The 27,267-nt window shown below is 57.5% G+C and overlaps 1 protein-coding gene across 1 annotated transcript in view; it reads left to right on the top strand.

The window, feature by feature from the left end:
- L1CAM (L1 cell adhesion molecule) overlaps nucleotides 1–26,043 on the top strand; it is a gene marked incomplete at its 5' end in the record, with an annotated part of 49,164 nt that extends 23,121 nt beyond the window's left edge. Inside the window, 15 exon segments of the mRNA XM_071420632.1 lie at nucleotides 1,044–1,241; nucleotides 4,488–4,558; nucleotides 5,915–6,140; nucleotides 7,033–7,058; nucleotides 7,060–7,152; nucleotides 8,750–8,876; nucleotides 8,879–8,971; nucleotides 11,933–12,060; nucleotides 14,402–14,558; nucleotides 15,885–16,007; nucleotides 17,946–18,110; nucleotides 21,434–21,565; nucleotides 22,743–22,815; nucleotides 23,096–23,107; nucleotides 24,698–26,043. Of these exon segments, the coding sequence (XP_071276733.1) occupies nucleotides 1,044–1,241; nucleotides 4,488–4,558; nucleotides 5,915–6,140; nucleotides 7,033–7,058; nucleotides 7,060–7,152; nucleotides 8,750–8,876; nucleotides 8,879–8,971; nucleotides 11,933–12,060; nucleotides 14,402–14,558; nucleotides 15,885–16,007; nucleotides 17,946–18,110; nucleotides 21,434–21,565; nucleotides 22,743–22,815; nucleotides 23,096–23,107; nucleotides 24,698–24,914 (1,841 nt within the window).
- Nucleotides 26,044–27,267: the final 1,224 nt, after the last annotated feature.

The following is a 27,267-nucleotide window of genomic DNA, read 5'->3' as shown; positions in this document are numbered from 1 at the left end:
GGTCTAGGATGGAATTTGGGGGTTCTGGCAGGGGTCTGGAGTGGGAATTTGGGGGATTTTGGGGGGTCCTGGAGGGTCTAGGATGGAATTTGGGGGGTCCTGGGGGGGTCTGGAGGGGGAATTTCAGGGTATAGGACGGAATTTGGGGAAATTTGGGGGGTCCTGGAGGGGTTTGGGGGGTCCTGGGGGGGTCTGGAGTGGGAATTTGGGGAATTTCAGGGGGTCCTGGAGGGTCTAGGACGGAATTTTGGGGAATTTGGGGGGGGTCTGGGATGGGAATTTGGGGATTTTGGGGTCCCTTTTAACCCTTTCCCGCCCGCAGAGTTCGTGGTGGAGCAGGAGGAGGCCATTTTGGGATATTTAGGATATTTTAGGATATTTTAGGATATTTTAGTGCAGTTTTTAACCCCTTTCTCCCCGCAGAGTTCGTGGTGGAGCAGGAGGAGGGCATTTTGGGCTATTTAGGGTATTTTAGGATATTTTAGGGATATTTTAGTGCAGTTTTTAACCCTTTTCTCCCCGCAGAGTTCGTGGTGGAGCAGGAGGAGGCCATTTTGGGATATTTAGGATATTTTAGGGCAGTTTTTAACCCTTTTCTCCCCGCAGAGTTCGTGGTGGAGCAGGAGGAGGCCATTTTGGGCTATTTAGGATATTTTGGGATATTTTAGTGCAGTTTTTAACCCTTTCTCCCCGCAGAGTTCGTGGTGGAGCAGGAGGAGGGGATTTGGGGATATTTAGGATATTTTGGGTCAGTTTTTAACCCCTTTCTCCCCGCAGAGTTCGTGGTGGAGCAGGAGGAGGGGATTTGGGGATATTTAGGATATTTTAGGGATATTTTAGTGCAGTTTTTAACCCTTTTGTGCCCGCAGAGTTCGTGGTGGAGCAGGAGGAGGCCATTTTGGGCTATTTTGGGCTATATTAGGGCAGTTTTTAACCCTTTTGTGCCCGCAGAGTTCGTGGTGGAGCAGGAGGAGGGGATTTGGGGATATTTAGGATATTTTAGGGCTATTTTGGGTCAGTTTTTAACCCCTTTCTCCCCGCAGAGTTCGTGGTGGAGCAGGAGGAAGGGATTTTCTCCCCGGGCCGTTTCGAGGAGGTGCTGACGGTGCCGGGGGCGCGGCCCCGGGCCCTCCTGGCGCTGTCCCCGTACGGGCGGTACCGGTTCCGGGTCCTGGCCGTCAACGGCTACGGGAGGGGCGAGCCCAGCGCGCCCAGCGCCGCCGTCAGCACCGAGCCCGCCGGTGAGGGGCTGCGAGGGCCCAAAATCCCCAAAAAATAACCCAAAAATCCCGTTAAATAACCCCAAAAATCCCCACAAACACCATCAGCACCGAGCCCGCCGGTGAGGGGCTGGGAGAGCCCAAAAAATACCCCCAAAATCCCGTTAAATAACCCCAAAATCCACACAAACGCTGTCAGCACCGAGCCCGCCGGTGAGGGGCTGGGAGGGCCCAAAATCCCCAAAAAATACCCCAAAAAATACCCCAAAAATCCCCACAAACGCCGTCAGCACCGAGCCCGCCGGTGAGGGGCTGCGAGAGCCCAAAAATCCAAAAAAATAACCCAAAAAATACCCCAAAAATCCCCACAAACACCATCAGCACCGAGCCCGCCGGTGAGGGGCTGCGAGGGCCCGAAATAACCCCGAAAAATCCCCAAAAAATCCCGTTAAATTACCAAAAAATCCGGTTAAATATCCCCAAAAATCTCGTTAAATAACCTCAAAAAATCCCCGTTAAATAACCCCAGAAATCCTGTTAAATAACCCCAAAATCCACACAAACGCCGTCAGCACCGAGCCCGCCGGTGAGGGGCTGGGAGAGCCCGAAAATCCCAAAAAATACCCCAAAAAATGCCCCAAAAATACCCCAAAAATCCCCACAAACGCCGTCAGCACCGAGCCCGCCGGTGAGGGGCTGGGAGAGCCCGAAAATCCCCAAAAAATACCCCAAAAAATCCCCGTTAAATAACCCCAAAATCCCCACAAACGCTGTCAGCACTGAGCCCGCCGGTGAGGGGCTGGGAGAGCCCGAAAATCCCAAAAATACCCCAAAAATACCCCCAAAATCCCCTTAAATAACCCCAAAATCCACAGAAACGCCGTCAGCACCGAGCCCGCCGGTGAGGGGGCTGCGACAGCCCGAAATAACCCCGAAAAATCCCCGAAAAATCCCGTTAAATACCCCAAAAATCCCGTTAAATAACCCCAAAAAATCCGTAAAATAACCCCAAAAATCCCGTTAAATACCCCCAAAAAATCCCGTTAAATAACCCCAGAAATCCCGTTAAATAACCCCAAAATCCCCACCAACGCCGTCAGCACCGAGCCCGCCGGTGAGGGGCTGCGAGGGCCCAAAATCCCCCAAAAATACCCCAAAAATCCCAAAAAATACCCCAAAAATCCCGTTAAATAACCCCAAAAATCCTGTTAAATAACCCCAAAAAATCCCGTTAAATAACCCCAAAATCCACAGAAACGCCGTCAGCACCGAGCCTGCTGGTGAAGGGGCTGCGAGGGCCCAAAATCCCCAAAAAATACCCCAAAAAATAACCCAAAAATACCCCAAAAATCCCCTTAAATAACCCCAAAATCCACACAAACGCTGTCAGCACCGAGCCCGCCGGTGAGGGGCTGGGAGAGCCCAAAAATCCCCCAAAATCCCCCCAAAAATCCCAAAAAATACCCCAAAAAATCCCGTTAAATAACCCCAAAAATCCCGTTAAATAACCCCAAAATCCCCACAAACGCCGTCAGCACCGAGCCTGCTGGTGAAGGGGCTGCGAGGGCCCAAAATCCCAAAAAATACCCCAAAAATACCCAAAAAATCCCCACCAACGCCGTCAGCACCGAGCCCGCCGGTGAGGGGCTGGGAGGGCCCAAAATCCCCAAAAAATACCCCAAAAATCCCAAAAAATACCCCAAAAATCCCCTTAAATAACCCCAAAATCCACACAAACGCCGTCAGCACCAAGCCCGCCGGTGAGGGGCTGGGAGAGCCCGAAAATCCCCAAAAAATACCCCAAAAAATACCCCAAAAATACCCCAAAAATCCCCTTAAATAACCCCAAAATCCACACAAACGCTGTCAGCACTGAGCCCCGCCGGTGAGGGGCTGGGAGAGACCAAAAATCCCCAAAAATCCCCCAAAAATCCCAAAAAAATACCCCAAAAATCCCGTTAAATAACCCCAAAAATCCCCACCAATGCCGTCAGCTCCGAGCCCGCCGGTGAGGGGCTGGGAGGGCCCGAAATCCCCAAAAATCCCCGAAAAAAACCCGTTAAATAGCCCCAAAAATCCTGTTAAATACCCCCAAAAATCCCGTTAAATACCCCCAAAAAATCCCGTTAAATAAGCCCACAATCCCTTTAAATCCCCTGAAAATCCCGTTAAATAACCCCAAAAAATCCCATTAAATTACCCAAAAATCCTGTTAAATAAACCCCACAATCCCATTAGATCATCCCAAATCCCATTAAACACCCCAAAAAAAAATCCCATTAAATAACCCCAAAATCCCCAAAAAAAATCCCATTAAATCCCCCCAAAAATCCTGTTAAATAACCCCAAAAATCCCATTAAATCCCCCAAAAAATCCCCATTAAAAACCCTAAAGCTGTCCGAAATACAGAAGAAAATCCTTGTTAAACGACCCCAAAATCCCCATTAAATACCCCAAAACTATCCCGGGGATTTTTGGGGGGGTTTTGGGGGGATTTTTTTGGGTGTTTTGGGGGGATTTTTTGGGGAGATTTTTTGGGGATGTTTTGGGGGGAATTTTGGGGTTTTTTTTGGGGATGTTTTGGGGGGATTTTTTGGGGTGTTTTGAGGGGATTTTTTGGGGGGTTTTGGGGGGATTTTGGGGTTTTTTTGGGGATGTTTTGGGGGGATTTTTTGGGGGGTTTTGGGGGATTTTTTGGGGTGATTTGGGGATGTTTTGGGGGGATTTTTGGGGTGTTTTGGGGGGGATTTTTTGGAGGTTTTTGGGGTGTTTTGGGGGGATTTTTTGGGGATTTTTGGGGGTGTTTTGGGGGGATTTTTTGGGGATGTTTTGGGGGCATTTTTTGGGGATTTTTTGGGGGTTTTTGGGGAGATTTTTTTGGGGGATTTTTTGGGGAGATTTTTTGGGGATGTTTTGAGGGGATTTTGGGGTTTTTTTGGGGTGTTTTGGGGGGATTTTTTGGGGGGGTTTTGGGGGGGATTTTTTGGTTTTTTTAGGGTGTTTTGGGGGGGGATTTTTTGGGGGGTTTTGGGGGGAATTTTTTGGGTTTTTTAGGGTGTTTGGGGGGGATTTTTTGAGTTTTTTTGGGGGGATTTTTTGGAGGTTTTTGGGGTGTTTTGGGGGGATTTTTTGGGGGATTTTTGGGGTTTTTTGGGGTATTTTGGGGGATTTTTTTGGGATGTTTGGGGGGATTTTCGGGCTGTTTGGGGGGATTTTTGGGTTTTTTTGGGGGTTTTTTTGGGGTCCCTGACCCTTTCCCCCCACAGCCCCTGAGCGGTACCCGATGGGCGTGAAGGGGGAGGGGAACGAGACCAACAACCTGGTGATCACCTGGCAGGTACGGGGGGCTTGGGGGGATTTTGGGGGGTCCTGGGGGGGTTTGGGGGGTCCTGGGGGGTTTTTAGAGCATCTGGGGGATTTTTGAGGGATTTTGGGGGGGATCCTGGGGGGTTTTGAGGGTGTTTTGGGGGGTCCTGGGGGGGTGTTGGGGGGTCCTGGGGGGATTTTTGGGGGAGTTTGGGATGGGTTTGGGGGGATTTGGGGGGGTCCTGGAGGGATTTTGGGGGTCCTGGGGTGGTTTTGGGGGGTCCCTGGAAGGATCTGGGGGAGCTTAGGGAGGAGTCCTGGGGGGATTTTGGGGTTCCTGGGGGGATTTGGGGGATTTTGGGGGGTCCTGGAAGGATCTGGGGGAGCTTGGGGGGATCCTGGGGGGATTTTGGGATCCTGGGTCGGTTTTGGGGGGTCCTGGAAGGATCTGGGGGAGCTTGGGGGGATCCTGGGGGGATTTTGGGGGGGTTCCCGGAGGGATTTGGGGGCGGGGCTTGGGGTGGGTTTGGAGGAATTTTTGGGGGGATCTTGGGGGGGTTTTGGAGCATCTGGGAGGAATTTGGGGGGATCCTGGGGGCGATTTTTGGGGATCCGGGAGGGTGGGGACCTGGGGGTTTTGGGGTGTCCTGGGGGGATTTTTGGTGTTCTTGGAGAGGAATGGGGGAGTCCTGAGGGTGTCCTGGGGGGGATTTTGGGGTGTCCTGAGGGGGGGGTTCAGGAGGATTTTTGGGGGGTCTGGAACTGCAACGCCCCCGAGCTCCGGTACCCGGGTGCAGTGCCCGGGGTGGGGTTCGGGGTCATATTTAGGATTTGGGGCTGATTTTTGGGGTTCAGGGGCTGATTTTTGGGGTTCAGGGCTGATTTTTGGGGCTCAGGGGCTGTATATAGATTTGGGGCTGATTTTTGGGGTTCAGGGCTGTATATAGGATTTCAGAGCTGATTTTTGGGGTTCAATGCTGATTTTTGGGGCTCAATGCTGAGTTTTGGCGTTCAGGGTTGTATTTAGGATTTGGGGCTGATTTTGGGGGTTCAATGCTGATTTTTGGGGTTCAGGGCTGATTTTTGGGGTCCCATGTCCCCCCAGCCGCTGCCCCCCGGGGACTGGAACGCCCCCGAGCTCCGGTACCGGGTGCAGTGCCCAGGGTGGGGTTTGGGGCCATATTTAGGATTTCAGAGCTGATTTTTGGGGTTCAATGCTGATTTTTGGGGTTCAATGCTCATTTTTGGGGTCCCTTTGCCCCCCAGCCGCTGCCCCCCGGGGACTGGAACGCCCCCGAGCTCCGGTACCGGGTGCAGTGCCCAGGGTGGGGTTCAGGGCTGATTTTTGGGGTTCAATGCTCATTTTTGGGGTCCCTTTCCCCCCCAGCCGCTGCCCCCCGGGGACTGGAACGCCCCCGAGCTCCGGTACCGGGTGCAGTGGCGGCCGCTGGAGCCGAGCCGGGGCCGCTGGGCCGAGGCCACGGTCGGGGAGCCCCCCCTGGTGGTGCGGGACACCCCAACTTTCAGCCCCTACGAGATCCGGGTGCAGGCGGTGAACGAGGCCGGGAAGGGCCCCGAGCCCCCCGTGGTCATCGGATACTCGGGGGAGGATCGTGAGTGTGGGGGACCCCTCCCCAAAACAGCCCTGGGGGTGGGGGGGGACCCCCAAAATTGGGGAATGGGGGAGACAAAGGGGGAGACCCCAAATGCCCAAATCTGGGGGTGAACCCAAATTGGGGAGTGGGGGAGGAAAAGGGAGAGACCCCAAATGCCCAAATCTGGGGGTGACCCCAAATCCCCAAATCCCCAAATCTGGGGGTGCTGGAGAACCCAAATCTGGGGCAGAGACCCCAAATTGGGGGAGTGGGGGAGAACCCAAATCTGGGGGTGCTTGAGAAGCAAAATCTGGGGTGGGGGAGAGCCCAAAATCTGGCAGTGATGGGAGGAAAAGGGGGAGAGACCCCAAATTTGGGGTGGGGGAGAAAAGAAAAGGGGAGAGACCCCAAATCTGGGGGTGGTGGAGGAAAAAAGGGGGGGGAAATTCCCCAAATTTGGGGGTGGTGGAGAAAAGGGGAGACCCCAAATTTGGGGTGATGGGAGGGAAAATGGGGAGAAAACCCCAAATTTGGGGTGATGGAAAAACCCAAATCTGGGGGTGACCCCAAATTGGGGGTGGTGGGGGAGAAAAAGGGGAGAGACCCCAAATTGGGGTGGGGGAGAACCCAAATCTGGGGGATTTGGGAGAGAAAAGGGGGGAAAAATCCCAAATTTGGGGCTGCTGAGAGACCCCAAACCTGGGGACTTCAGGGCAAAAAAAATGGGGGAGACCCCAAATTTGGGGGCGGTGAGGAGGGGGGGGACCCCAAATCTGGGCTTGACCCCAAACCCGGGGCTGCATTTTGGGGTTGAATTTCCCCTTTTTGGGGGGGATTTGAGGTTGGGGGGGGGTCCCTGTGTTTGGGGGGGTCCTGAGCGCCCCCCCCTGACCCCCCCCGGCCCCCCCAGTGCCCCTGGTGTACCCCGAGAATGTGGGGGGTGGAGATCCTGAACAGCAGCAGCGTCCGCGTCACCTGGAGCCTGAGCGGGGCCCTGCGGGACCTGCGGGGCCGCCTGAGGGGATACCGGGTGAGGAACCCCCCAAAATCCCTGAAATCCCAACGGGAAACCCCCAAAATCCCCAAAATCCCAATGGGAAACAACAAAATCCCTAAAGGGAAACAACAAAATCCCAACGGGAAACCCCAAAATCCTAAAGGGAAACCCCCAAAATCCCCAAAATCCCGCAGGGAAACCCCAAAATCCCAAAGGGAAACCCCGAAATCCCAACGGGAAACAACAAAATCCTGCAGGGAAACCCCAAAATCCCAATGGGAATCCCTGAAATCCTGCAGGGAAACCCCCAAAATCCCCAAAATTCCAAAGGGAAACCCCAAAATCCTGCAGGGGAAACCCCAAAATCCGTCCCGGAATTGACAAAATCCTGCAGGGAAACCCCAAAATCCCAAAGGAAAACCCCAAAATCCTAAAGGGAAACCCCCAAAATCCTAAAGGGAAACCCCCAAAATTCCAACGGGAAACCCCAAAATCCTGCAGGGAAACCCCAAACTCCCAACGGGAAACCCCAAAATCCCAACGGGAATCCCAAATCCTGCAGGGAAACCTTTTGTGCCATTTTCAGCTGTATTTTGAGCCATTTTCGGGGGTATTTTGTGCCATTTTCGGGGGTATTTTTGGCTGTATTTTGGGCCATTTTCGGGTGTATTTTGGGCCATATTTCGGCCATTTTTGGGGGATTTCTTGGGCCATTTTTGGGCCATTTTCGGGTGTATTTTGTGCCATTTTCAGGGGTATTTTGTGCCATTTTTGGCTGTATTTTGGGCCAGTTTCGGGGGTATTTTCGGCTGTATTTTGAGCCATTTTCGGCTGTATTTGGGCCATTTTCGGGGGTATTTTGGGCCATTTTTGGGTGTATTTTGTGCCATTTTCGGGGGTACTTTTGGCTGTATTTTGGGCCATTTTTGTGCCATTTTTTACTGTATTTTGCGCCATTTTCGGGGGTATTTTCGGCTGTATTTTGTGCCATTTTCGGGGGTATTTTTGGCTGTATTTTGGGCCATTTTTGTGCCATTTTTTACTGTATTTTGCGCCATTTTCGTGGGTATTTTCGGCTGTATTTGAGCCATTTTCGGGGGTATTTTCGGCTGTATTTTGAGCCATTTTCGGGTGTATTTTGGGCCATTTTCGGGGGTATTTTTGGCTGTATTTTGTGCCATTTTTTACTGTATTTTGCGCCATTTTCGGGGGTATTTTTGGCTGTATTTTGTGCCATTTTTTACTGTATTTTGCGCCACGCCATTTTCGGGGGTATTTTTGGCTGTATTTTGGGCCATTTTTGGTGTATTTTGGACCATTTTCGGCCGTATTTTGGGCCAATTTTGTGCCATTTTTGGGGGATATTTTGGGCCATTTTCAGCCGTTTTTGGGAACTTTTTGGGCCATTTTTGGGCCATTTTCGGCTGTATTTTGGGCCATTTTCGGGCCATTTTTTGGGGGATATTTTGGGCCATTTTTCAGCCGTTTTTGGGGGATTTTTTGTGCCATTTTCGGGGGTATTTTGGCCCATTTTCGTGGGTATTTTCGGCTGTATTTTATGCCATTTTTTACTGTATTTTGCGCCATTTTCAGGCCACCTAACACCCCCTCTCCTCTCCCTTCCCCGCAGGTGCTGTACTGGCGGGACGGCTGGGTCGGGGAGCACTCGCGGCCCCCCGGGACCCCCGAGCCCCCTCCCCAGCCGGGGGCGCTGACGGTGCCGGGCGAGGCCGGGGGCGCCGTCCTGGGGCCGCTGCAGCCTGGAGCCGCTACCGCCTGCAGGTGCTGGTGTTCAACGGGAGGGGCGCCGGACCCCCCAGCGCCGAGATTCATTTCCACACCCCCGAGGGAGGTGAGAGCCCCGCCCGGGACCACGAACACGGGGGAGAAAAAGGGGATTTGGGGATGTGGGATAACCCTGGGATGACAAAATGGGGAAAGAAAGGGGAATTGGGACCCTGAGATAACCCTGGGATCCCAAAAACGGGGAAGGAAAGGGGAATTGGGACCCTGAAATAACCCCCAGGAACCCAAAAGGGGACTGGGGATCCTAAAAGGGGAAATCAAAGGGAATTCGGGGTCGTGGAATAACCCCGGGAACCCAAAATGGGGAAAGAAAAGGGGAATGGGGGTCGTGGAATAACCCCGGGATCACAAAAACGGGGGAGAAAAGGGAATTGGGGTAGTGAGATAACCCTGGGACCCCCAAAAAGGGAATGGGACCCCCAAAAAGGGGAAATCAAAGGGAATTCGGGGTCCTGAAATAACCCCCGGGACCCCAAAAGGGGAATGGGGACCCTGAAATATCCCTGGGACCCCAAAAAGGGGAAATCAAAGGGAATTCGGGGTCCTGAGATAACCCCGGGATCCCAAAATGGGGAAGGAAAGGGGAATTTGGGATGTGGGATAACCCCGGGATCACAAAAACGGGGAAGGAAAGGGAATTGGGGTCGTGAGATAACCCCGGGAACCCAAAATGGGGAAAGAAAGGGGAATTTGGGGTCGTGAGATAATCCCGGGACCCCCAAAAAGGGAATGGGAACCCCAAAAAGGGGAAATCAAAGGGAATTCGGGGTCCTGAAATACCCCCCGGGACCCCAAAATGGGGAAAGAAAGGGGAATTGGGACCCTGAAATACCCCCCGGGACCCCAAAAAGGGGATGAGGACCCCAAAAAGGGGAAATAAAAGGGAATTTGGGGTCCTGAGATAACCCCGGGATCACAAAATGGGGAAAGAAAAGGGAATTTGGGACCCTGAAATACCCCCGGGACCCCAAAAGGGGAATGGGGACCCTAAATGGGGAATTGGGATCCTGAAATAACCCCTGGGAACCCAAAAAGGGGGAATGGGAACCCCAAAAGGGAATTGGGACCCTAAAAGGGGAAATCAAAGGGAATTCGGGGTCCTGAAATACCCCCTGGGACCCAAAATGGGGAAAGAAAAGGGGAATTGGGACCCTGAGATAACCCCGGGATCCCAAAATGGGGAAATCAAAGGGAATTTGGGGTCGTGAAATAACCCCGGGATCACAAAATGGGGAAGGAAAAGGGGATTTGGGGTCGTGAGATAATGCCCGGGACCCCAAAAAGGGAATGGGAACCCTAAAATAACCGCTCGGGAACCCAAAAAGGGGAATGAGGACCCCAGAAAGGGAAAATAAAAGGGAATTTGGGGTCCTGAGATAACCCTGGGATCCCAAAAACGGGGGAGAAAAGGGGAATTGGGGTTGTGGAATAACCCCAGGACCCCAAAATGGGGAAAGAAAAGGGAATTCGGGGTCCTGAGATAACCCCCGGGACCCCAAAAACGGGGGAGAAAAGGGGAATTGGGGGTCGTGGAATAACCCTGGGATCACAAAAACGGGGGAGAAAAGGGAATTGGGGTCGTGAGATAACCCCGGGACCCCAAAAACGGGGGAGAAAAGGGGAATTGGGACCCTGAAATAACCCCCAGGAACCCCAAAAAGGGGGACTGGGGATCCTAAAAGGGGAAATCAAAGGGAATTCGGGGTCGTGGAATAACCCCGGGAACCCAAAATGGGGAAAGAAAAGGGGAATTGGGATTGTGAGATAACCCCGGGATCACAAAAACGGGGGAGAAAAGGGGAATTGGGGTCGTGAAATAACCCCAGGACCCCAAAATGGGGGAAGAAAAGGGGAATTGGGGTTGTGAGATACCCCCGGGACCCCAAAAACGGGTAAGGAAAGGGGAATTGGGGTCGTGAAATACCCCTAGGGAACCCAAAATGGGGAAATAAAAGAGAAATCGGGGACCCTGAAATACCCCCCGGGACCCCAAAAGGGGAATGAGGACCCTAAAAAGTGAAATTGGGATCGTGAAATAACCCCGGGACTCCAAAATCCCCCCCAGACCCCAAAATCCTGTTCTGGGACCCTGAAAACTGATCCGGGGGTCCCTGACCTAAACCCTGTCCCAGTCCCGATTTGGGGAGGATTTTGGGGGGATTTGAGGTCCCTGACCCGAACCTTTGGAAGGATTTGGGGAGGATTTTTGGGGGAATTTGGGGGTCCCTGACCCTAAACCCCCCCCCAGTCCCGATTTGGGGAGGATTTTGGGGGGATTTTGGGGGCATTTTTGGGGGATTTTTGGAGGTCCCTGACCCAAGCTCCCCCCAGTCCCAATTTGGGGAGAATTTTGGGGAAATTGGGGGAGGATCCGGGGGGGGGATTTTTGGGGGGATTTTTGGGGGGATTTTTGGGGGTCCCTGACCGGAGGATTTGGGGAGGATCTGAGGGGATTTTTGGAGGGATTTTTGGAAGGATTTTTGGGGGGATTTTTGGGGTCCCTGACCAGAGGATCTGGGGGGATTTTTGGGGCGATTTTTGGAAGGATTTTGAGGGGATTTTTGAGGGGATTTTTGGGGGATTTTTGGGGGTCCCTGACCGGAGGATTTGGGGAGGATCTGGGGGGATTTTGGGGGGGATTTTTGGGGGTCCCTGACCAGAGGATTTGGGGGGGATCTGGGGGGATTTCGGAGGATTTGGGGAGGATCTGAGGGGATTTTGGGGGGGATTTTTGGGGGGATTTTTGGGGGTCCCTGACCGGAGGATTTGGGGAGGATCTGAGGGGATTTTTGGGGGGGATTTTTGGGGGATTTTTGGGGGTCTCTGACCGGAGGATTTGGGGAGGATCTGGGGGGATTTTTGGGGGATTTTTGGGGGTCTCTGACCGGAGGATTTGGGGAGGATCTGAGGGGATTTTTGGGGGATTTTTGGGGGTCTCTGACCCGAGGATTTGGGGAGGATCTAGGGGGGATTTTGGGGGGTCCCTGACCCTCCCCGACCCCCCCAGTGCCGGGCCCCCCCGAGGAGCTGCGCGTTGAGCGCCTCGGGGACACCGCGCTGAGCCTCGAGTGGCGGCGGCCGCGCCACCCCAACGGCGTCCTGAGCGGCTACGTGCTGCAGTAACCGGCTGCGTGCGTATACTGGGAGCACTGGGAGCACTGGGAGGGACTGGGAGGGACTGGGAGGGACTGGGAGGGGCGTTGGGAGCACTGGGAGGGATGGGAGGGACGGGAGGGGGCGCTGGGAGCACTGGGAGGGACTGGGGGGGCACTGGGAGCGCTGGGAGGGGGTACTGGGAGCACTGGGGAGGGATGGGAGGGACGGGAGGGGCGCTGGGAGGGGGCGCTGGGAGCACTGGGAGGGACTGGAGGGGGCGCTGGGATGGGGTTTGGGGGGGCACTGGGAGCACTGGAGCACTGGGAGGGACGGGAGGGGGCGCTGGGAGCACTGGGAGGGGGGGGTACTGGGAGCACTGGGAGCACTGGGAGGGACGGGAGGGGGCGCTGGGAGGGACTGGGGGGCGCTGGGATGGGGCGCTGGGAGGGACGGGAGGGGGCACTGGAGCACTGGAGCACTGGGAGGGGGCACTGGGAGCACTGGGGGGCGCTGGGAGGGACGGGAGGGGAACTGGGATGGGGTTTGGGGGGCACTGGGAGCACTGGGAGCCACTGGGGGGCGCTGGGAACACTGGGAGGCGCTGGGAGGGGGCACTGGGAGCGACTGGGGGGCGCTGGGAGGGACCGGAGGGGGGCGCTGGGATGGGGTTTGGGGGCACTGGGAGCACTGGGAGGGACTGGGGGGCGCTGGGAGGGATGGGAGGGGGCACTGGGAGCGCTGGGGGCACTGGGAGGGGGCGCTGGGAGGGATGGGAGGGGCGCTGGGATGGGGTTTGGGGGGCACTGGGAGCACTGGGAGCGACTGGGGGGGCACTGGGAAGGACGGGAGGGGAACTGGGATGGGGTTTGGGGGGCACTGGGAGCGACTGGGAGCGACTGGGGGGCACTGGGAGCGATTGGGGGGCACTGGGAGCACTGGGAGGGATGAGCGGCGGTGAGGGGGGCACTGGGAGTGAGCACTGGGGGAACTGGGAGGGACTGGGAGCACTGGGAATGTTTTGGGTTAATTCGGGGCCGTTTGGGCCATTCCGGGTGGAATTTTTGGGTTAATTCGGGGCTTCCCAGGCCGGGTTTTCTTATGTTAATTCGGGGCTGTTTGGGCCATTCGGGGCGGGGTTAATTCGGGACTGTTTGGGGCCATTCCAGGGATGTTTTTTGGGGTTAATTCGGGGTTGTTTGGGCCATTCCGTGCGGGGTTAATTCGGGGTTGTTTAGGTTATTCCAGGTGGGTTTTTTAGGGTTAATTCGGGGCTGTTTCGGGCCATTCCGTGCGGGTTTTTTTGGGTTAATTCGGGGCCGTTTGGGCCATTCGGTGCGGGGTTAATTCGGGGCTGTTTTGGGCCATTCGGGGCGGGTTTTTTAGGGTTAATTCGGGGCTGTTCGGGCCATTCCGCGCGGGTTTTTTGGGGTTAATTCGGGGCTGTTCGGGCCATTCCGGGCGGGGTTTTTTTGGGGTTAATTCGGGGCTGTTCGGGCCATTCTGGGCGGGTTTTTTGGGGTTAATTCGGGGCTGTTTCGGGCCATTCCGTGCGGGTTTTTTGGGGTTGATTCGGGGCTGTTTTTGGCCATTCCGGGCGGGTATTTTGGGGTTAATTCGGGGCTGTTTGGGGCCATTACGTGCGGGTTTTTTGGGGTTAATTCGGGGCTGTTTGGGGCCATTCCGGGCGGGTCTTCTGGGGTTAATTCGGGGCCGTTTGGGCCATTCGGTGCGGGGTTAATTCGGGGCTGTTTGGGCCATTCCGTGCGGGTTTTTTGGGGTTAATTCGGGGCTGTTTCGGGCCATTCCGGGCGGGTTTTTTTGGGGTTAATTCGGGGCTGTTCGGGCCATTCTGGGCGGGTTTTTTTGGGGTTAATTCGGCTGTGTCGGGCCATTCCGTGCGGGGTTAATTCGGGGTTGTTTAGGTTATTCCAGGTGGGATTTTTAGGGTTAATTCGGGGCTGTTTCGGGCCATTCCGGGCGGGTTTTTTTGGGGTTAATTCGGGGCTGTTTGGGGCCATTCTGGGCGGGTTTTTTGGGGTTAATTCGGGGCTGTTTCGGGCCATTCCGGGCGGGTCTTCTGGGGTTAATTCGGGGCCGTTTGGGCCATTCGGTGCGGGGTTACTTCGGGGCTGTTTTGGGCCATTCCGGGTGGAATTTTTGGGTTAATTCGGGGCTTCCCAGGCCGGGTTTTCTTATGTTAATTCGGGGCTGTTTGGGCCATTCCGGGCGGGTTTTTTGGGGTTGATTCGGGGCTGTTTCGGTCCATTCCGGGCGGGTTTTTTAGGGTTAATTCGGGGCTGTTTTGGGCCATTCCGGGCGGGTTTTTTTGGGGTTCCCTGGCATCCCGGACCCTTTCCCCGCAGAGAACCAGACCGAGGAGGGGATCCCCATGGAGATTTTGTTCCCGCCCGGGACCCTGAACACGACCCTGGCCCGGCTGGAGCCGCGGGGGCGGTACCGGCTGGAGCTCCGTGCGCGCACCCGGCACGGCCCCGGCGCGCCCCTGGTGCGCCTGGGCAGCCTCGCCCCCGAGCCCGGTGCGCACCCCAAAAACCCCCCCGAAAAACCCCGGGGGAACCCCAAAAACCGGCCCCGAAAACCGCGGGGAGGAGCCCAAAGATCGTCCCAAAAAACCGCGGAGAGCAGCCCAAAAATCGTCCCAAAAATCCGGCCCCGAAAATCCCGGGGGAACCCCAAAAACCGGCCCTGAAAACCGCGAGGGAACCCCAAAAACCGGCCCAAAAAACTGCGGGGAGGAGCCCAAAAATCGTCCCAAAAACCGGCCCCAAAAACGCCGGGGGAACCCCAAAAACCGACCCCGAAAACCGCGGGGAGCAGCCCAAAAATCGTCCCAAAAAAGCCGCCCCAAAAACCGGCCCCGAAAACCGCGAGGGAACCCCAAAAACCGCGGGGAGCAGCCCAAAAATCGTCCCAAAAATCCCGCCCCAAAAACCGGCCCCGAAAATCCCGGGGGAACCCCAAAAACGGGCCCTGAAAACCGCGGGGGAACCCCAAAAACTGAGCTCAAAAACGAACCCCAAAAGCTGCGGGGGTACCCAAAAACCGACCCAAAAAACGGCTCCAAAAACCGCGGGGAGACCCCAAAAACTGATCCCAAAAAGCGGCCCCCAAAAACCCCAAGGGGGACCCAAATACTGGCCCCAAAACCCACGAGGGACCACCCCAAAAACCGACCCCAAAACGGCGGGGGGACCCCAAAAGCTGAGCCCAAAAACCGCTGGGGGACCCCGAAAAAGTGACCCCAAAAACCGCGGGGGACCCCAAAAAAGTGACCCCAAAAACCGACCCAAAAAAATCGGCTCCAAAAACTGCGAGGGGACCCCAAAAACTGAGCCCAAAAACCGCGGGGAGACCCCAAACTCCGGGCCCAAAAACCGCTGGGGTACCCCAAAAAAGTGACCCCAAAAACCGCGGGGGGACCCCAAAAACTGCTGGGGGGGGACCCCGAAAATAGCGGGGGGGGAGCCGAAAAAGGGAGGGGACCCCAAAATTTTGGGTGGCCCCAAAACAGGGGGGGAAGACCCCAAAACTGCTGGGGGGGGACCCCGAAAATAGCGGGTGGGGGCCGAAAAAAGGAGGGGACCCCAAAATTTTGGGTGGCCCCAAAACAGGGGGGGAAGACCCCAAAACTGCTGGGGGGGATCCGAAATTTCTGAGGGGGGGGGGGAACCCCAAAACTTCCAGGGCAGCCCCAAAAAAGGGTGAGGGGACCCCAAAATTTGAAGTGGCCCCAAAACGGCGGGGTCGGGGGGGGGTCCCGGGGTCGGGGGGGGGTCCCCAGGGTGGGGGGGGGGGTTTTGGGGCGGGGGCGATTTTGGGGTGACCCCCCCGTGCCCCCCCAGTGCTGCCGGTGCTGGGCACGGTCGGGTTTGGGGAGGTGGGCGAGGATTTCACGGAGCTGCGCTGGACCCTGGCCCAGCCCCAGGCCAACATCGAGTTCGAGGTCGAGTACATGAGCAAAACCAGTAAGGGACTGGGAGGGGAACTGGGAGGGACTGGGAGGGGATTGGGAGGGACTGGGAGGGGATTTGGGGTGATTGGGAGGGACTGGGAGCGACTGGGAGGGGAACTGGGGACACTGGGAGGGACTGGGAGGGGATTTAGGGGCGCTGGGAGGGACTGGGAGCCACTGGGAGGGGAACTGGGGACACTGGGACGGGGATTTGGGGGGACTGGGAGCGACTGGGAGCGACTGGGAGGGGATTTGGGGACACCGGGAGGGGATTTGGGGTGACTGGGAGCCACTGGGAGCCACTGGGAGGGGATTGGGGGACACTGGGAGGGACTGTGAGGAGATCTGGGGACACCGGGAGGGGATTGGGGACACTGGGAGGGGAATTGGGGTGACTGGGAGGGACTGGGATGGACTGGGAGGGGATTGGGGGACACTGGGAGGGGATTTAGGGACACTGGGAGGGGATTTAGGGGCGCTGGGAGGGGATTGAAGGGACTGGGAGGGGATTGGGGGACTCTGGGAGGGGATTTGAGGACACTGGGAGGGACTGGGAGGGGATTGGGAGGGACTGGGAGCGAGTGGGAGGGGATTTGGGGACACTGGGAGGGACTGGGAGGGGATTTCGGGGCGCTGGGAGGGGATTGGGGGCATTGGGAGGGGATTTGGGGTGACTGGGAGTGACTGGGAGGGACTGGGAGGGGATTTAGGGGCGCTGGGAAGGGATTTGGGGACACCGGGAGGGGATTTGGGGTGATTGGGAGGGGATTGGGAGGGGAATTGGGGACACTGGGAGGGGATTTGGGGGGACTGGGAGCCACTGGGAGGGACTGGGAGGGGATTGGGAGGGGAATTGGGGACACTGCGAGGGGATTTGGGGGGACTGGGAAGGGATTTGGGGAGACTGGGAGAGACTGGGAGGGGATTGGAGGGACTGGGAGCGACTGGGAGCGACTGGGAGGGGAACTGGGGACACTGGGAGGGGATTGGGGGACACTGGGAGGGACTGGGAAGGGATTTCAGGGCGCTGGGAGGGGATTGGGGGCATTGGGAGGGGATTTGGGGTGACTGGGAGGGACTGGGAGGGGATTGGGAGGGGAATTGGGGACACTGGGAGGGGATTTGGGGGGACTGGGAAGGGATTGGGGGACACTGGGAGGGGATTGGGGGACACTGGGAGGGACTGGGAGCGACTGGGGGACACTGGGAGGGGATTTGGGGGCGCTGGGAGGGGGATCTGGGGCAATTTCTGGGGATTTTGGGACCAAACCGCACCGGGAAAAAAGCGAGTGCGGAGTGCAGACGTTTGGGAGATTTTGGGGAGGATTTTGGGGTGTTTGGGGGGAGGTTTTAGGGTATTTTGGGGGGGTTTTGGGGGGGTTTTGGGGGGTGTTTGGGGGGGTATATTGGGAGTGTTTTGGGGGTATTTTGGGGGTAGTTTGGGGGGTATTTTTGGGAGTGTTTGGGGGGTGTTTTGGGGGTATTTTGGGGGTGTTTTGGGGGGTATTTTGAGGGTGTTTGGGGGGTATTTTTGGGGGGTGTTTGGGGGTATTTTGGGTGGTATTTTGGGGTATTTTGAGGGTGTTTTTGGGGGGTGTTTGGGGGGTATTTTGGGGGGTTTTGTGGGGCATTTTGGGGGTGTTTCGGGGGTGTTTTGTGGGGTATATTTGGGGGTGTTTTGGGGGTGTTTGGGGGGTTTTGTGGGGTATTTTGGGGGTGTTTTGGGGGGTATTTTGGGGGTGTTTGGGGGTATTTTGGGGGTGTTTGGGGGGTATTTTGGGGAGAGGTTTTTGTGGGTGTTTGGAGGTATTTTGGGGGGTATTTTTGGGGGTGTTTGGGGGTATTTTGGAGGGTATTTTTGGGGGGTGTTTGGGGGTATTTTGGGGGGTATTTTTGGGGGTGTTTTGGGGTCTATCGGCCCTCCACGACCCCCGTCCCTCTCCCCCCGCAGCGGAGGAGCCCTGGCGCTCCTCGGGCCGGGCCAACTCCTCCCTGGGCCGGTACCGGCTCGGGGACCTGCGGCCCGGGACCTCGTACCGGGTGCAGTTCGTGGGCAGGAACCACTCGGGGGAGCGCGTGGCGTTCTGGGAGAGCGAGGTGCACACCAACGGCACCTGTGAGCCCCAAAAATCACCCCCAATTCACCCCAAAATAATCCCAAAATAATCCCAAATCCAGCCCCGGGGAGCGCGTGGCGTTCTGGGAGAGCGAGGTGCACACCAATGGCACCTGTGAGCCCCAAAAATCACCCCCAATTCATCCCAAAAAAACCCCAAATCCAGCCCAAATTCACCCCGAAATCACCCCAAAATCCATCCCAAATTCACCCCAAATCACCCCCAAAATAAACCCCAAATCCAGCCCCGAGGAGCGTTGTGGCGTTCTGGGAGAGTGAGGTGCACACCAACGGCACCTGTGAGCCCCAAAAAACCCCAAAAATCACCCCAAAAAAACCCCCAAATCCAGCCCAAATTCACCCCAAAATCACCCCAAAATCCATCCCAAATACAGCCCAAAATCACCCCCAAAATAAACCCCAAATCCAGCCCTGAGGAGCGCGTGGCGTTCTGGGAGAGCGAGGTGCACACCAACGGCACCTGTGAGCCCCAAAAATCACCCCCAATTCACCCCAAATTCACCCCAAAATCCAGCCCAAATCCAGCCCAAATTCACCCCAAATCCAGCCCAAAATCATCCCAAATACAGCCCAAAATCACCCCAAAAAAAACCCCGAAATAATCCCAAATCCAGCCCCAGGGAGCGCGTGGCATTCTGGGAGAGCGAGGTGCACACCAACGGCACCTGTGAGCCCCAAAAAACCCCAAAAATCACCCCAAAAAAAAACCCCAAATCCATCCCAAAATCACCCCAAAATCCATCCCAAATACAGCCCAAAATCACCCCCAAAATAAATCCCAAATCCAGCTCCAGGGAGCGCGTGGCGTTCTGGGAGAGTGAGGTGCACACCAACGGCACCTGTGAGCCCCAAAAATCACCCCCAATTCACCCCAAAAATACCCCAAAATCACCCCAAAATCCATCCCAAATCCAGCCCAAATCCAGCCCAAAAATCCATCCCAAATACAGCCCAAAATCACCCCAAAATAAATCCCAAATACAGCCCCAGGGAGCGCGGGGCGTTCTGGGAGAGCGAGGTGCACACCAACGGCACCTGTGAGCCCCAAAAAACCCCAAAAATCACCCCAAAAAAAACCCCAAATCCAGCCCAAATTCAGCCCAAATTCACCCCAAAATCCATCCCAAATCCAGCCCAAAATCACCCCAAAAAAACCCCCAAATCCAGCCCAAATTCACCCCAAAATCACCCCAAAATCCATCCCAATCCAGCCCAAAATTACCCCCAAAGTAATCCCAAATCCAGCCCCAGGGAGTGCGTGGCGTTCTGGGAGAGCGAGGTGCACACCAACGGCACCTGTGAGCCCCAAAACGCCCCGAATTCACCCTGAAAATACCCCAAATCCTGCCCAAAATCACCCCCAAAAACCACCCAAAATCCATCCCAAATCCAGCCCAAATTCACCCCAAAATCACCCCCAAAAATCACCCAAAATCCATCCCAAATCCAGCCCAAAATCACCCCCAAAATCACCCCAAATCCTGCCCAAATTCACCCCAAAATCACCCCAAAATCCATCCCAAATCCAGCCCAAAATCACCCCAAAAAAACCCCCAAAATAATCCCAAATCCAGCCCTGGGGAGCGTGGGGCATTCTGGGAGAGCGAGGTGCACACCAACGGCACCTGTGAGCCCCAAAAGACCCCAAAATCCCCCCCAAAAACCCCCCAAGTCCTGCCCAAATTCACCCCAAAATCACCCCAAAAATCACCCCCAAATTACCCCAAAATCCAGCCCGAATCCTCCCATGAGAGCCTTGAGATCCTGCGGGGGTCCCCAAAATCCCCAGGGTCTCCCCAAACTCCCCAGGGGTCTCCCCGAAACCCCTCGGGAATGCCCCAAAATCCCCCGGGGGTGTCCCCAAAAATCCCCGGGGTTGCCCAAAATCCCCTCAGGAATGCCCCAAAATCCCCTCGGGAATGCCCCAAAATCCCCTCAGGAATGCCCCAAACTCCCCCGGGGGCCTCACCAAAATCCCCTCGGGTCTCCTTAAACTCCCCTCGGGTCTCCCCAAAAATCCCCGGGGTCTCCCTGAAATCCCTCGGGAATGCCTCAAACTCCCCGGGGGGGATCCCCAAAAATCCCTGGGGTTGCCCCAAAATCCCCTTGGATTCCCCAAACTCCCCCTGGGGGTCTCCCCAAACTCCCCAGGGGTCTCCCTGAAACCCCTCAGGAATGCCCCAAACTCCCCCGGGGGTGTCCCCAAAAATCCCCGGGGTCTCCCTGAAACCCCTCGGGAATGCCCCAAACTCCCCTCGGGTCTCCCCAAAATCCACGGGGGACTCCTCAAAATCCCCGGGGGCCTCCCCAAAATCCCCCGGGGGGGTCCCCAAAAATCCCCAGGATTGCCTCAAAATCCCCTCGAGCCTCCCCAAAATCCTTGGGTCTCCCCAAAATCCCCTCGAGCCTCCCCAAACTCACCTGGGACTCCCCGAAACCCCTCGGGAATGCCCCAAACTCCCCCCGGGGGTCCCCAAAAATCCCCGGGGGTGTCCCCAAAACCCCTCTAAACTCCTCGAGGGTGCCCCAAACTCCCTGGGGGCCTCCCCAAAATCCCCTTGGGTCTCCCCAAACTTCCCCTGGGGGTCTCCCCAAAAATCTCCGGGGTCTCCCCGCAACCCCTCAGGAATTCCCCAAACTCCCCGGGAGTGTCCCCAAAATCCCCTCAGGAATGCCCCAAACTCCCTGAGGGGATCCCCAAACTCCCCTTGCGTCTCCCCGAAACCCCTCGGGAATGCCCCAAAATCCCCTCGGGTCTCCCCAAAATCCTCGGGTCTCCCCAAAATCCCCTCGGGTCTCCCCAAACTCCCCGGGGGTCTCCCCAAAATCCCCTCAGGAATGCCCCAAACTCCCCGGGGGTCTCCCCAAAATCCACGGGGTCTCCCCAGAATCCCCTCGGGCCTCCCCAAAAATCCCCAGGGTGTCCCCGAAATCCCTCGGGAATGCCTCAAACTCCCCGTGGGTGTCCCCAGAATCCCTGGAGTTGCCCCAAACTCCCCGGGGTCCTCCCCAAACTCCCCAGGGTCTCCCCAAAACCCCTCGGGAATGCCCCAAACTCCCCCTGGGGGTCTCCCCAAAATCCTCTCGGGTCTCCCCAAAATCCCCGGGGTCCTCTCCAAACTCCCCGGGAGTGTCCCCAAAATCCTCGGGTCTCCCCAAAATCCCCTCGAGCCTCCCCAAACTCACCTGGGTCTCCCCGAAACCCCTCAGGAATGCCCCAAATCCCCCTGGGGTCTCCCCAAATCCCCCTGGGGTCTCTCCCCAAACCGTGACCCCCCTCCCTCCCCGTTGTTGTCCCTCAGTGCTGCCGCGCCCCGCGGGCGGCTTCGCCACCGAGGGTTGGTTCATCGGCTTCGTCAGCGCCGCGGTGCTGCTGCTCCTGCTCCTCCTCATCCTCTGCTTCATCAAACGCAGCAAGGGGGGCAAGTATTCGGGTGAGCCCGGAGCCCCCCCGGGAAACCCCCCAAAAACCACCCAAAAATCCATCCCAAATCCAGCCCAAAATCACCCCAAAATAAACCCCAAATCCAGCCCAAAATCACCCCAAAATAAACCCCAAATCCGGGAACCCAAACCCCCGGGAACTCCCAGGGAACCCCCCAGGAGCCCCCCGGGAACCCCCCCAGGATCCCCCCCGGGAACCCCCTGGGAACCCCCCGGGAACCCCCCGGGAACCCCCTGGGAACCCCCTCGGGAACCCCCCCGGGACCCCCCCGGGATCCCCCCTGGGAAACCCCCCCGGGAACCCCCCCGGGAACCCCCCCGGGAACCCCCCCTGGGAACCCCCTGGGAACCCCCCGGGAACGGCGGGGGCTCCACGGGGATGGGATTGGTGGAGGTTTGGGAATTTGGGGGGTTTGGGGTGTGGAGAGGGGGTCCTGGGGGGGTTTGGGGGAGGTTTGGGGTTTTGGGGGGTCCTGGAGGGGGCATTGGGGGGTTGGGGAGTTCTTGGGGGGTGTTTGAGGCATTTGGGAATTTGGGGGGAATTTGGGGGGTCTGGGAATTTGGGGGTTTGGTGGAGGTTTGGGAATTTGGGTGGTCCTGAGGGGTTTGGGGGATTTGGGAAATTGGGGGGGTCCTGAAGGGAATTTGGAGTTTTGGGGGGTCCTGAGGGGGGGTTTGGGGTCTTGGGGAGTCCTGGGGTTTGGGGGGGTCCTGAGGGGAGGTTTGGGAATTTGGGGGGTCCTGGGAGGGGCGGTTTGGGGAGGTTTGGGAATTTGGGGGGTCCTGGGAGGGGCGGTTTGGGGAGGTTTGGGAATTTGGGGGTTTGGTGGGGGTTTGGGGTTTTGGGGTGTCCTGGGGGGCAGCTTGGTAATTTGGGGGGTCCTGGAAGTGGGGATTGGGGTTTTGGGGGGTCCCCAACTTCTGACGGAATTGGGGGGGGGGGGGTCCCCAAGGTCTGATGGAATTGGGGAGGGGTCCCCGAGGTCTGAGGGAATTGGGGGGGGGTCCCCAGGGTCTGAGGGATTTGGGGAGGGGTCCCCACGCTCTGAGGGGGTTGGGGAGGGGTCCCCAAGGTCTGAGGGATTTGGGGGGGGTCCCCGAGGTCTGAGGGGTTTGGGGGGGTCCCGGGGGTGCCGTGGCCCCCCCTGAGCGCAGGTGCCCCCCCAGTGAAGGACAAGGAGGACACGCAGGTGGACTCGGAGGCGCGGCCCATGAAGGACGAGACCTTCGGGGAGTACCGGTGAGAAAGGGGCGTGGCTTGGCCAAAATGGGCGTGGTTTGGCTTTTAATGGGCGTGGTTTGGCTTTAAATGGGCGTGGTTTCATGTAAATGGGTGTGGTCTGATCGGAGTGGGCGTGGCTTGGTGGAGGGGTTTATCGCAATTGACCGTGATCTGCCTTCCCACACTAATTAACCCGCTCATTAACTGCCCCCCTCATTAATTATTCACCCTCCTCACCAAATGCTAATTGCCCCTCTCTCATTAATCGCTCGCCGCTAATTGCCCTGGGCTAACGCAGGTCCCTGGAGAGGTAAGGGGGGTCTGGGGGGGTCATTGCACCCACGGGGGGGTCCCCAATCCCCTGGGGGGGGGTGGGGCCTGGGGGGGCATTGGGGGTCCTCAGGGCTGGGGGAGGGGTCCTCATCCATGTCATTCCCCTCCCCCCCACCACGCAGCCCCTCACAGCCTTCGTGGGGGACGTTGGATGGGTCAATGGATGGGTCAGTGGATGGGTCAATGGTTGGGTGTTGGTTGGGTCAGTAGTTGGGTCACTGGTTGGTCAATGGCTGGGTGTTCATCGATGGTTGGTCAGTGGTTGGGTGTTGGTTGGTCAATGGTTGGGTCAATGGTTGGTGAATGGTTGGTGAATGGTTGGGTCAGTGGTTGGGTGTTCATCGATGGTTGGTCAGTGGTTGGTCAATGGTTGGGTCAGTGGTTGGGTCAATGGTTGGGTCAATGGTTGGTCAATGGTTGGGTGTTCATCAGTGGTTGGTCAGTGGTTGGTCAATGGTTGGGTGTTCATCAATGGTTGGGTCAATGGTTGGGTCAATGGTTGGTCAATGGTTGAGTCATTGGTTGGGTGTTGATTGGTCAATGGTTGGTCAATGGTTGGGTGTTCATCAGTGATTGGTCAATGGTTGGTCAATGGTTGGGTGTTCATCAATGGTTGGTCAATGGTCAGGTCATTGGTTGGTCAGTGGTTGGTCAATGGTTGGTCAATGTTTGGGTGTTGGTTGGGTCAGTGGTTGGGTCAATGGTTGGTCAATGGTTGAGTCATTGGTTGGGTGTTGATTGGTCAATGGTTGGTCAATGGTTGGGTCAATGGTTGGTCAATGGTTGGGTCAGTGGTTGGGTCATTAGGTCAATGGTTGGGTCAGTGGGTGGGTCAATGGTTGGGTCTTTGGTTGGGTGTTGGTTGGGTCAATGGTTGGTCAATGGTTGGGTTAATGGTTGGGTCTGTGGCTGGGTCAATCTTTGATCATTGATTGGTCATTGATTGGGTCAATGTTTGATCATTGATTGATCATCAGTTGATCATTGATCGGTCACTGATCCCTGTCCCAGCGACAGCGAGGAGAAGGCCTCAGGCAGCTCGGGGCAATGATGGTTGGGTCAATGTCTGATTATTGATTGGTTATTGATTGGGTCAGTGGTTGGGTCAATGTTTGGTCATTGATCCCTGTCCCAGTGACGGCAAGGAGAAGGCCTCGGGCAGCTCGGGGCGCTGATGGTTGGGTTATTGATTGGGTCAATGTTTGATCATTGATCATTGATCGGTCATTGATCCCTGTCCCAGCGACAACGAGGAGAAGGCCTCGGGCAGCTCGGGGCGATGATGGTTGGGTTATTGATTGGGTCAATGTTTGATCATTGATCATCGATCGGTCATTGATTGGTTATTGATCCCTGTCCCAGCGACGGCGAGGAGAAGGCCTCGGGCAGCTCGGGGCGATGATGGTTGGGTTATTGATTGGGTCAATGTTTGATCATTGATCATTGATCACTGATCCCTGTCCCAGCGACGGCGAGGAGAAGGCCTCGGGCAGCTCGGGGCGCTGATGGTTGGGTTATTGATTGGGTCAATGTTTGATCATTGATTGATCATTGATCCCTGTCCCAGCGACGGCGAGGAGAAGGCCTCGGGCAGCTCGGGGCGCTCCCTGGGCGCGGCGGGCGCGGCGCTGGGCAGCGATGACAGCCTGGCCGGCTACGGCGGCAGCGCCGACGTGCAGTTCAACGAGGACGGCTCCTTCATCGGGCAGTACAGCGGCACCCGCGGCACGGCCGCCGGCAGCTCCGGCCCCGCCAGCCCCTCGGCCGCCGCCCCCCTCGACTGAGGGACCCCCGCCCGGGGGGGGCACCGGGGGCGGTGCCACGGCCATGGGGACGGGCAGAGGGGGCGGTGCTGGGGCCATGGTGGCAATGGGGACATCCCTGGGTCGTGGTGGGACACCCCAGTGTCACCATGGGGACCCCACAGCTCTGGGGACCCCCCTGATGTCACAATGGGACCCCCCCCATGTCATAGTGGGACCCCCCCCATTTTCACAATGGGACCCCCCCATGACCCTGGGGACCCCTCCTCAATGGGACCCCCAGTGTCACAGTGGGACCTCTTTGATCCTGGAGATCCCCCCAATGTCACAATGGGACTTCCTTGATCATGGAGACCCCCCAATGTCACAGTGGGACCCCCCCAATGTCACAGTGGGGACCCCCCATTTTCACAGTGGGACCCCCCAATGTCACAGTGGGGACCCCCCATTTTCACAGTGGGACCCCTCCTCAATGGGACCCCCAGTGTCACAGCGGGACCCCCCCAATGTCACAGTGGGACCCCCCCTCATTTTCACAGTGGGACCCCCATGACCCTGGGGACCCCTCCTCAATGGCACCCCCAATGTCACAGTGGGACCTCCTTGATCATGGAGACCCCCCCAGTGTCACAGTGGGACCCCCCCCCCAATGTCACAGTGGGGACCCCCCAGTGTCACAGTGGGACCCCTCCTCAGTGGGACCCCCACTGTCACAGCGGGACCCCCTTGATAATGGAGACCCCCCCCCCCCACTGTCACAGTGGGACCCCCCAGTGTCACAGTGGGACCCCCCCCCATTTTCACAGTGGAACCGCCCCATGACCCTGGGGACCCCTCCTCAATGGCACCCCCAGTGGCACAATGGGACCCCCCCAATGTCACAGTGGGGACCCCCCCATTTTCACAGTGGGACCCCTCCTCAGTGGGACCCTCCATGTCACAGTGGGACCCCCATGACCCTGGGGACCCCTCCTCAATGGGACCCCCCCAATGTCACAGTCGGACCCCCCCCCCCCCCCCACCAGCACTGGGGACCCCCCACCCATGACGTAGCAGGACCCCCATGACCCTGGGGACCCCCCCAGTGTCTCACTGGGACCCCCCCCCAAACCCAAGGGGGACCCCCACCCCCCCCCCCCCCATTTAAGGGCCCCCCCACCCCCTTCACTGCCAAAGGGGGGGTCCCTTAAGCGCCCCCCCCCCCAATTTGGGGGGGGTTGTTTGCAGTTGGTGGAGGGGGGGGGGGGGGCACAGGGACCCCCCAAAAACACCTCACAGCGGGGGGGGGGGAAGGTGGGGACCCCCCCCCTCCGTTGGACTCAGCCAAAAAAATCCCCCCCCCCCCCTCCTCCCCCCCGCGCTGGATTTTTGGGGGGGGGGGGGTCTGGACACGGGGGGGGCTCTGCAGACCAAAATTGGGGGGCAAGGGGGGATTTTGCGCCCCCCCCCCCCCAAGATTTTAGACCCCCCCCCCTCATCTTCCTTCACTCCTCCGATACCCCCCCCCAAAAAAAAAAAAAAAAAAAAATTGGGGGGGGGTTTTTTTTGGGGTGGGGGTGGGGGGTCCCACCACGCCCCCCCCCCACCCCCCCAAATTTCTGAATGCATCTCACGGCGCGGCCTTGGCAACCTCACACGAGCCGGCGGGGGGGGGTCTGCACCCCGAACCCCCCCCCTGCACCCCAAAACCCCCCCCGGGCCCCTCCCTGAACCCCAAAACCCCCCCCCCATCCCAAAACTCCCCCAAATCCCCACGGGGGGGGGTCCCGATTCCAACCCCCCCCTCCCCCCGCGCTGTGTCGTAGCTTTGTAGCCCCCCCCCCCCCCAATGTGTGCGGTGCCCCCCCCCCTCCCCAAACCCCCTTTTTATGGGAAAAAAAAGAAGCGGAAAAATTGGTCCAAAGGGCCCCAAAAACGGCAGCCGAGCCCCCCTTCCCCTCCCCCATCTCGTGTGACCCCTCCCCCCCAATGTGTGACCCCCTCCCCTCCCCCCCCGAGCAAAAAGCGCCAAAATTACGCGGAGCAAAAAAAAAAAAATTGCAAAAAAAAAAAAACCAACCCCCCCCCAAAAATATAAAAAAATTGTGGGGGGGAAAAAGCCCCAAAAATAAAGAAAGAACTGCCGGGAAAAGGCTGGGGGTGATTTTGGGGAGGGGGCTATGCCGGGGGGGGGGATATAGGGGGTCTATAGGGGATGGGGGTCCTGTAGGGGGTCTTGGGGAGGTTTTTAGTGGGTCTGGGGGCGTCTTTAAGGGGATTTGGGGGAGCTCTGGGGGGTCTGTAGGGAATTTGGGGGGGTTTGGGGGGCTATAGGGGGTCTTGGGGGTTCTTTGAGGGGGTTTTTGGGGGGGTCTTTGAGGGGCCTATAGGGAGG

This window comes from Agelaius tricolor, unplaced genomic scaffold, assembly GCF_023055355.1.
Source record: "Agelaius tricolor isolate 1412-34295 unplaced genomic scaffold, bAgeTri1.0.p SCAF_154, whole genome shotgun sequence".
In the NCBI taxonomy this organism is placed as follows: Eukaryota; Metazoa; Chordata; class Aves; order Passeriformes; family Icteridae; genus Agelaius; species Agelaius tricolor.
Note: the sequence above shows the minus strand (reverse complement) of the source record. Positions and strands in the feature narration are given on the sequence as shown.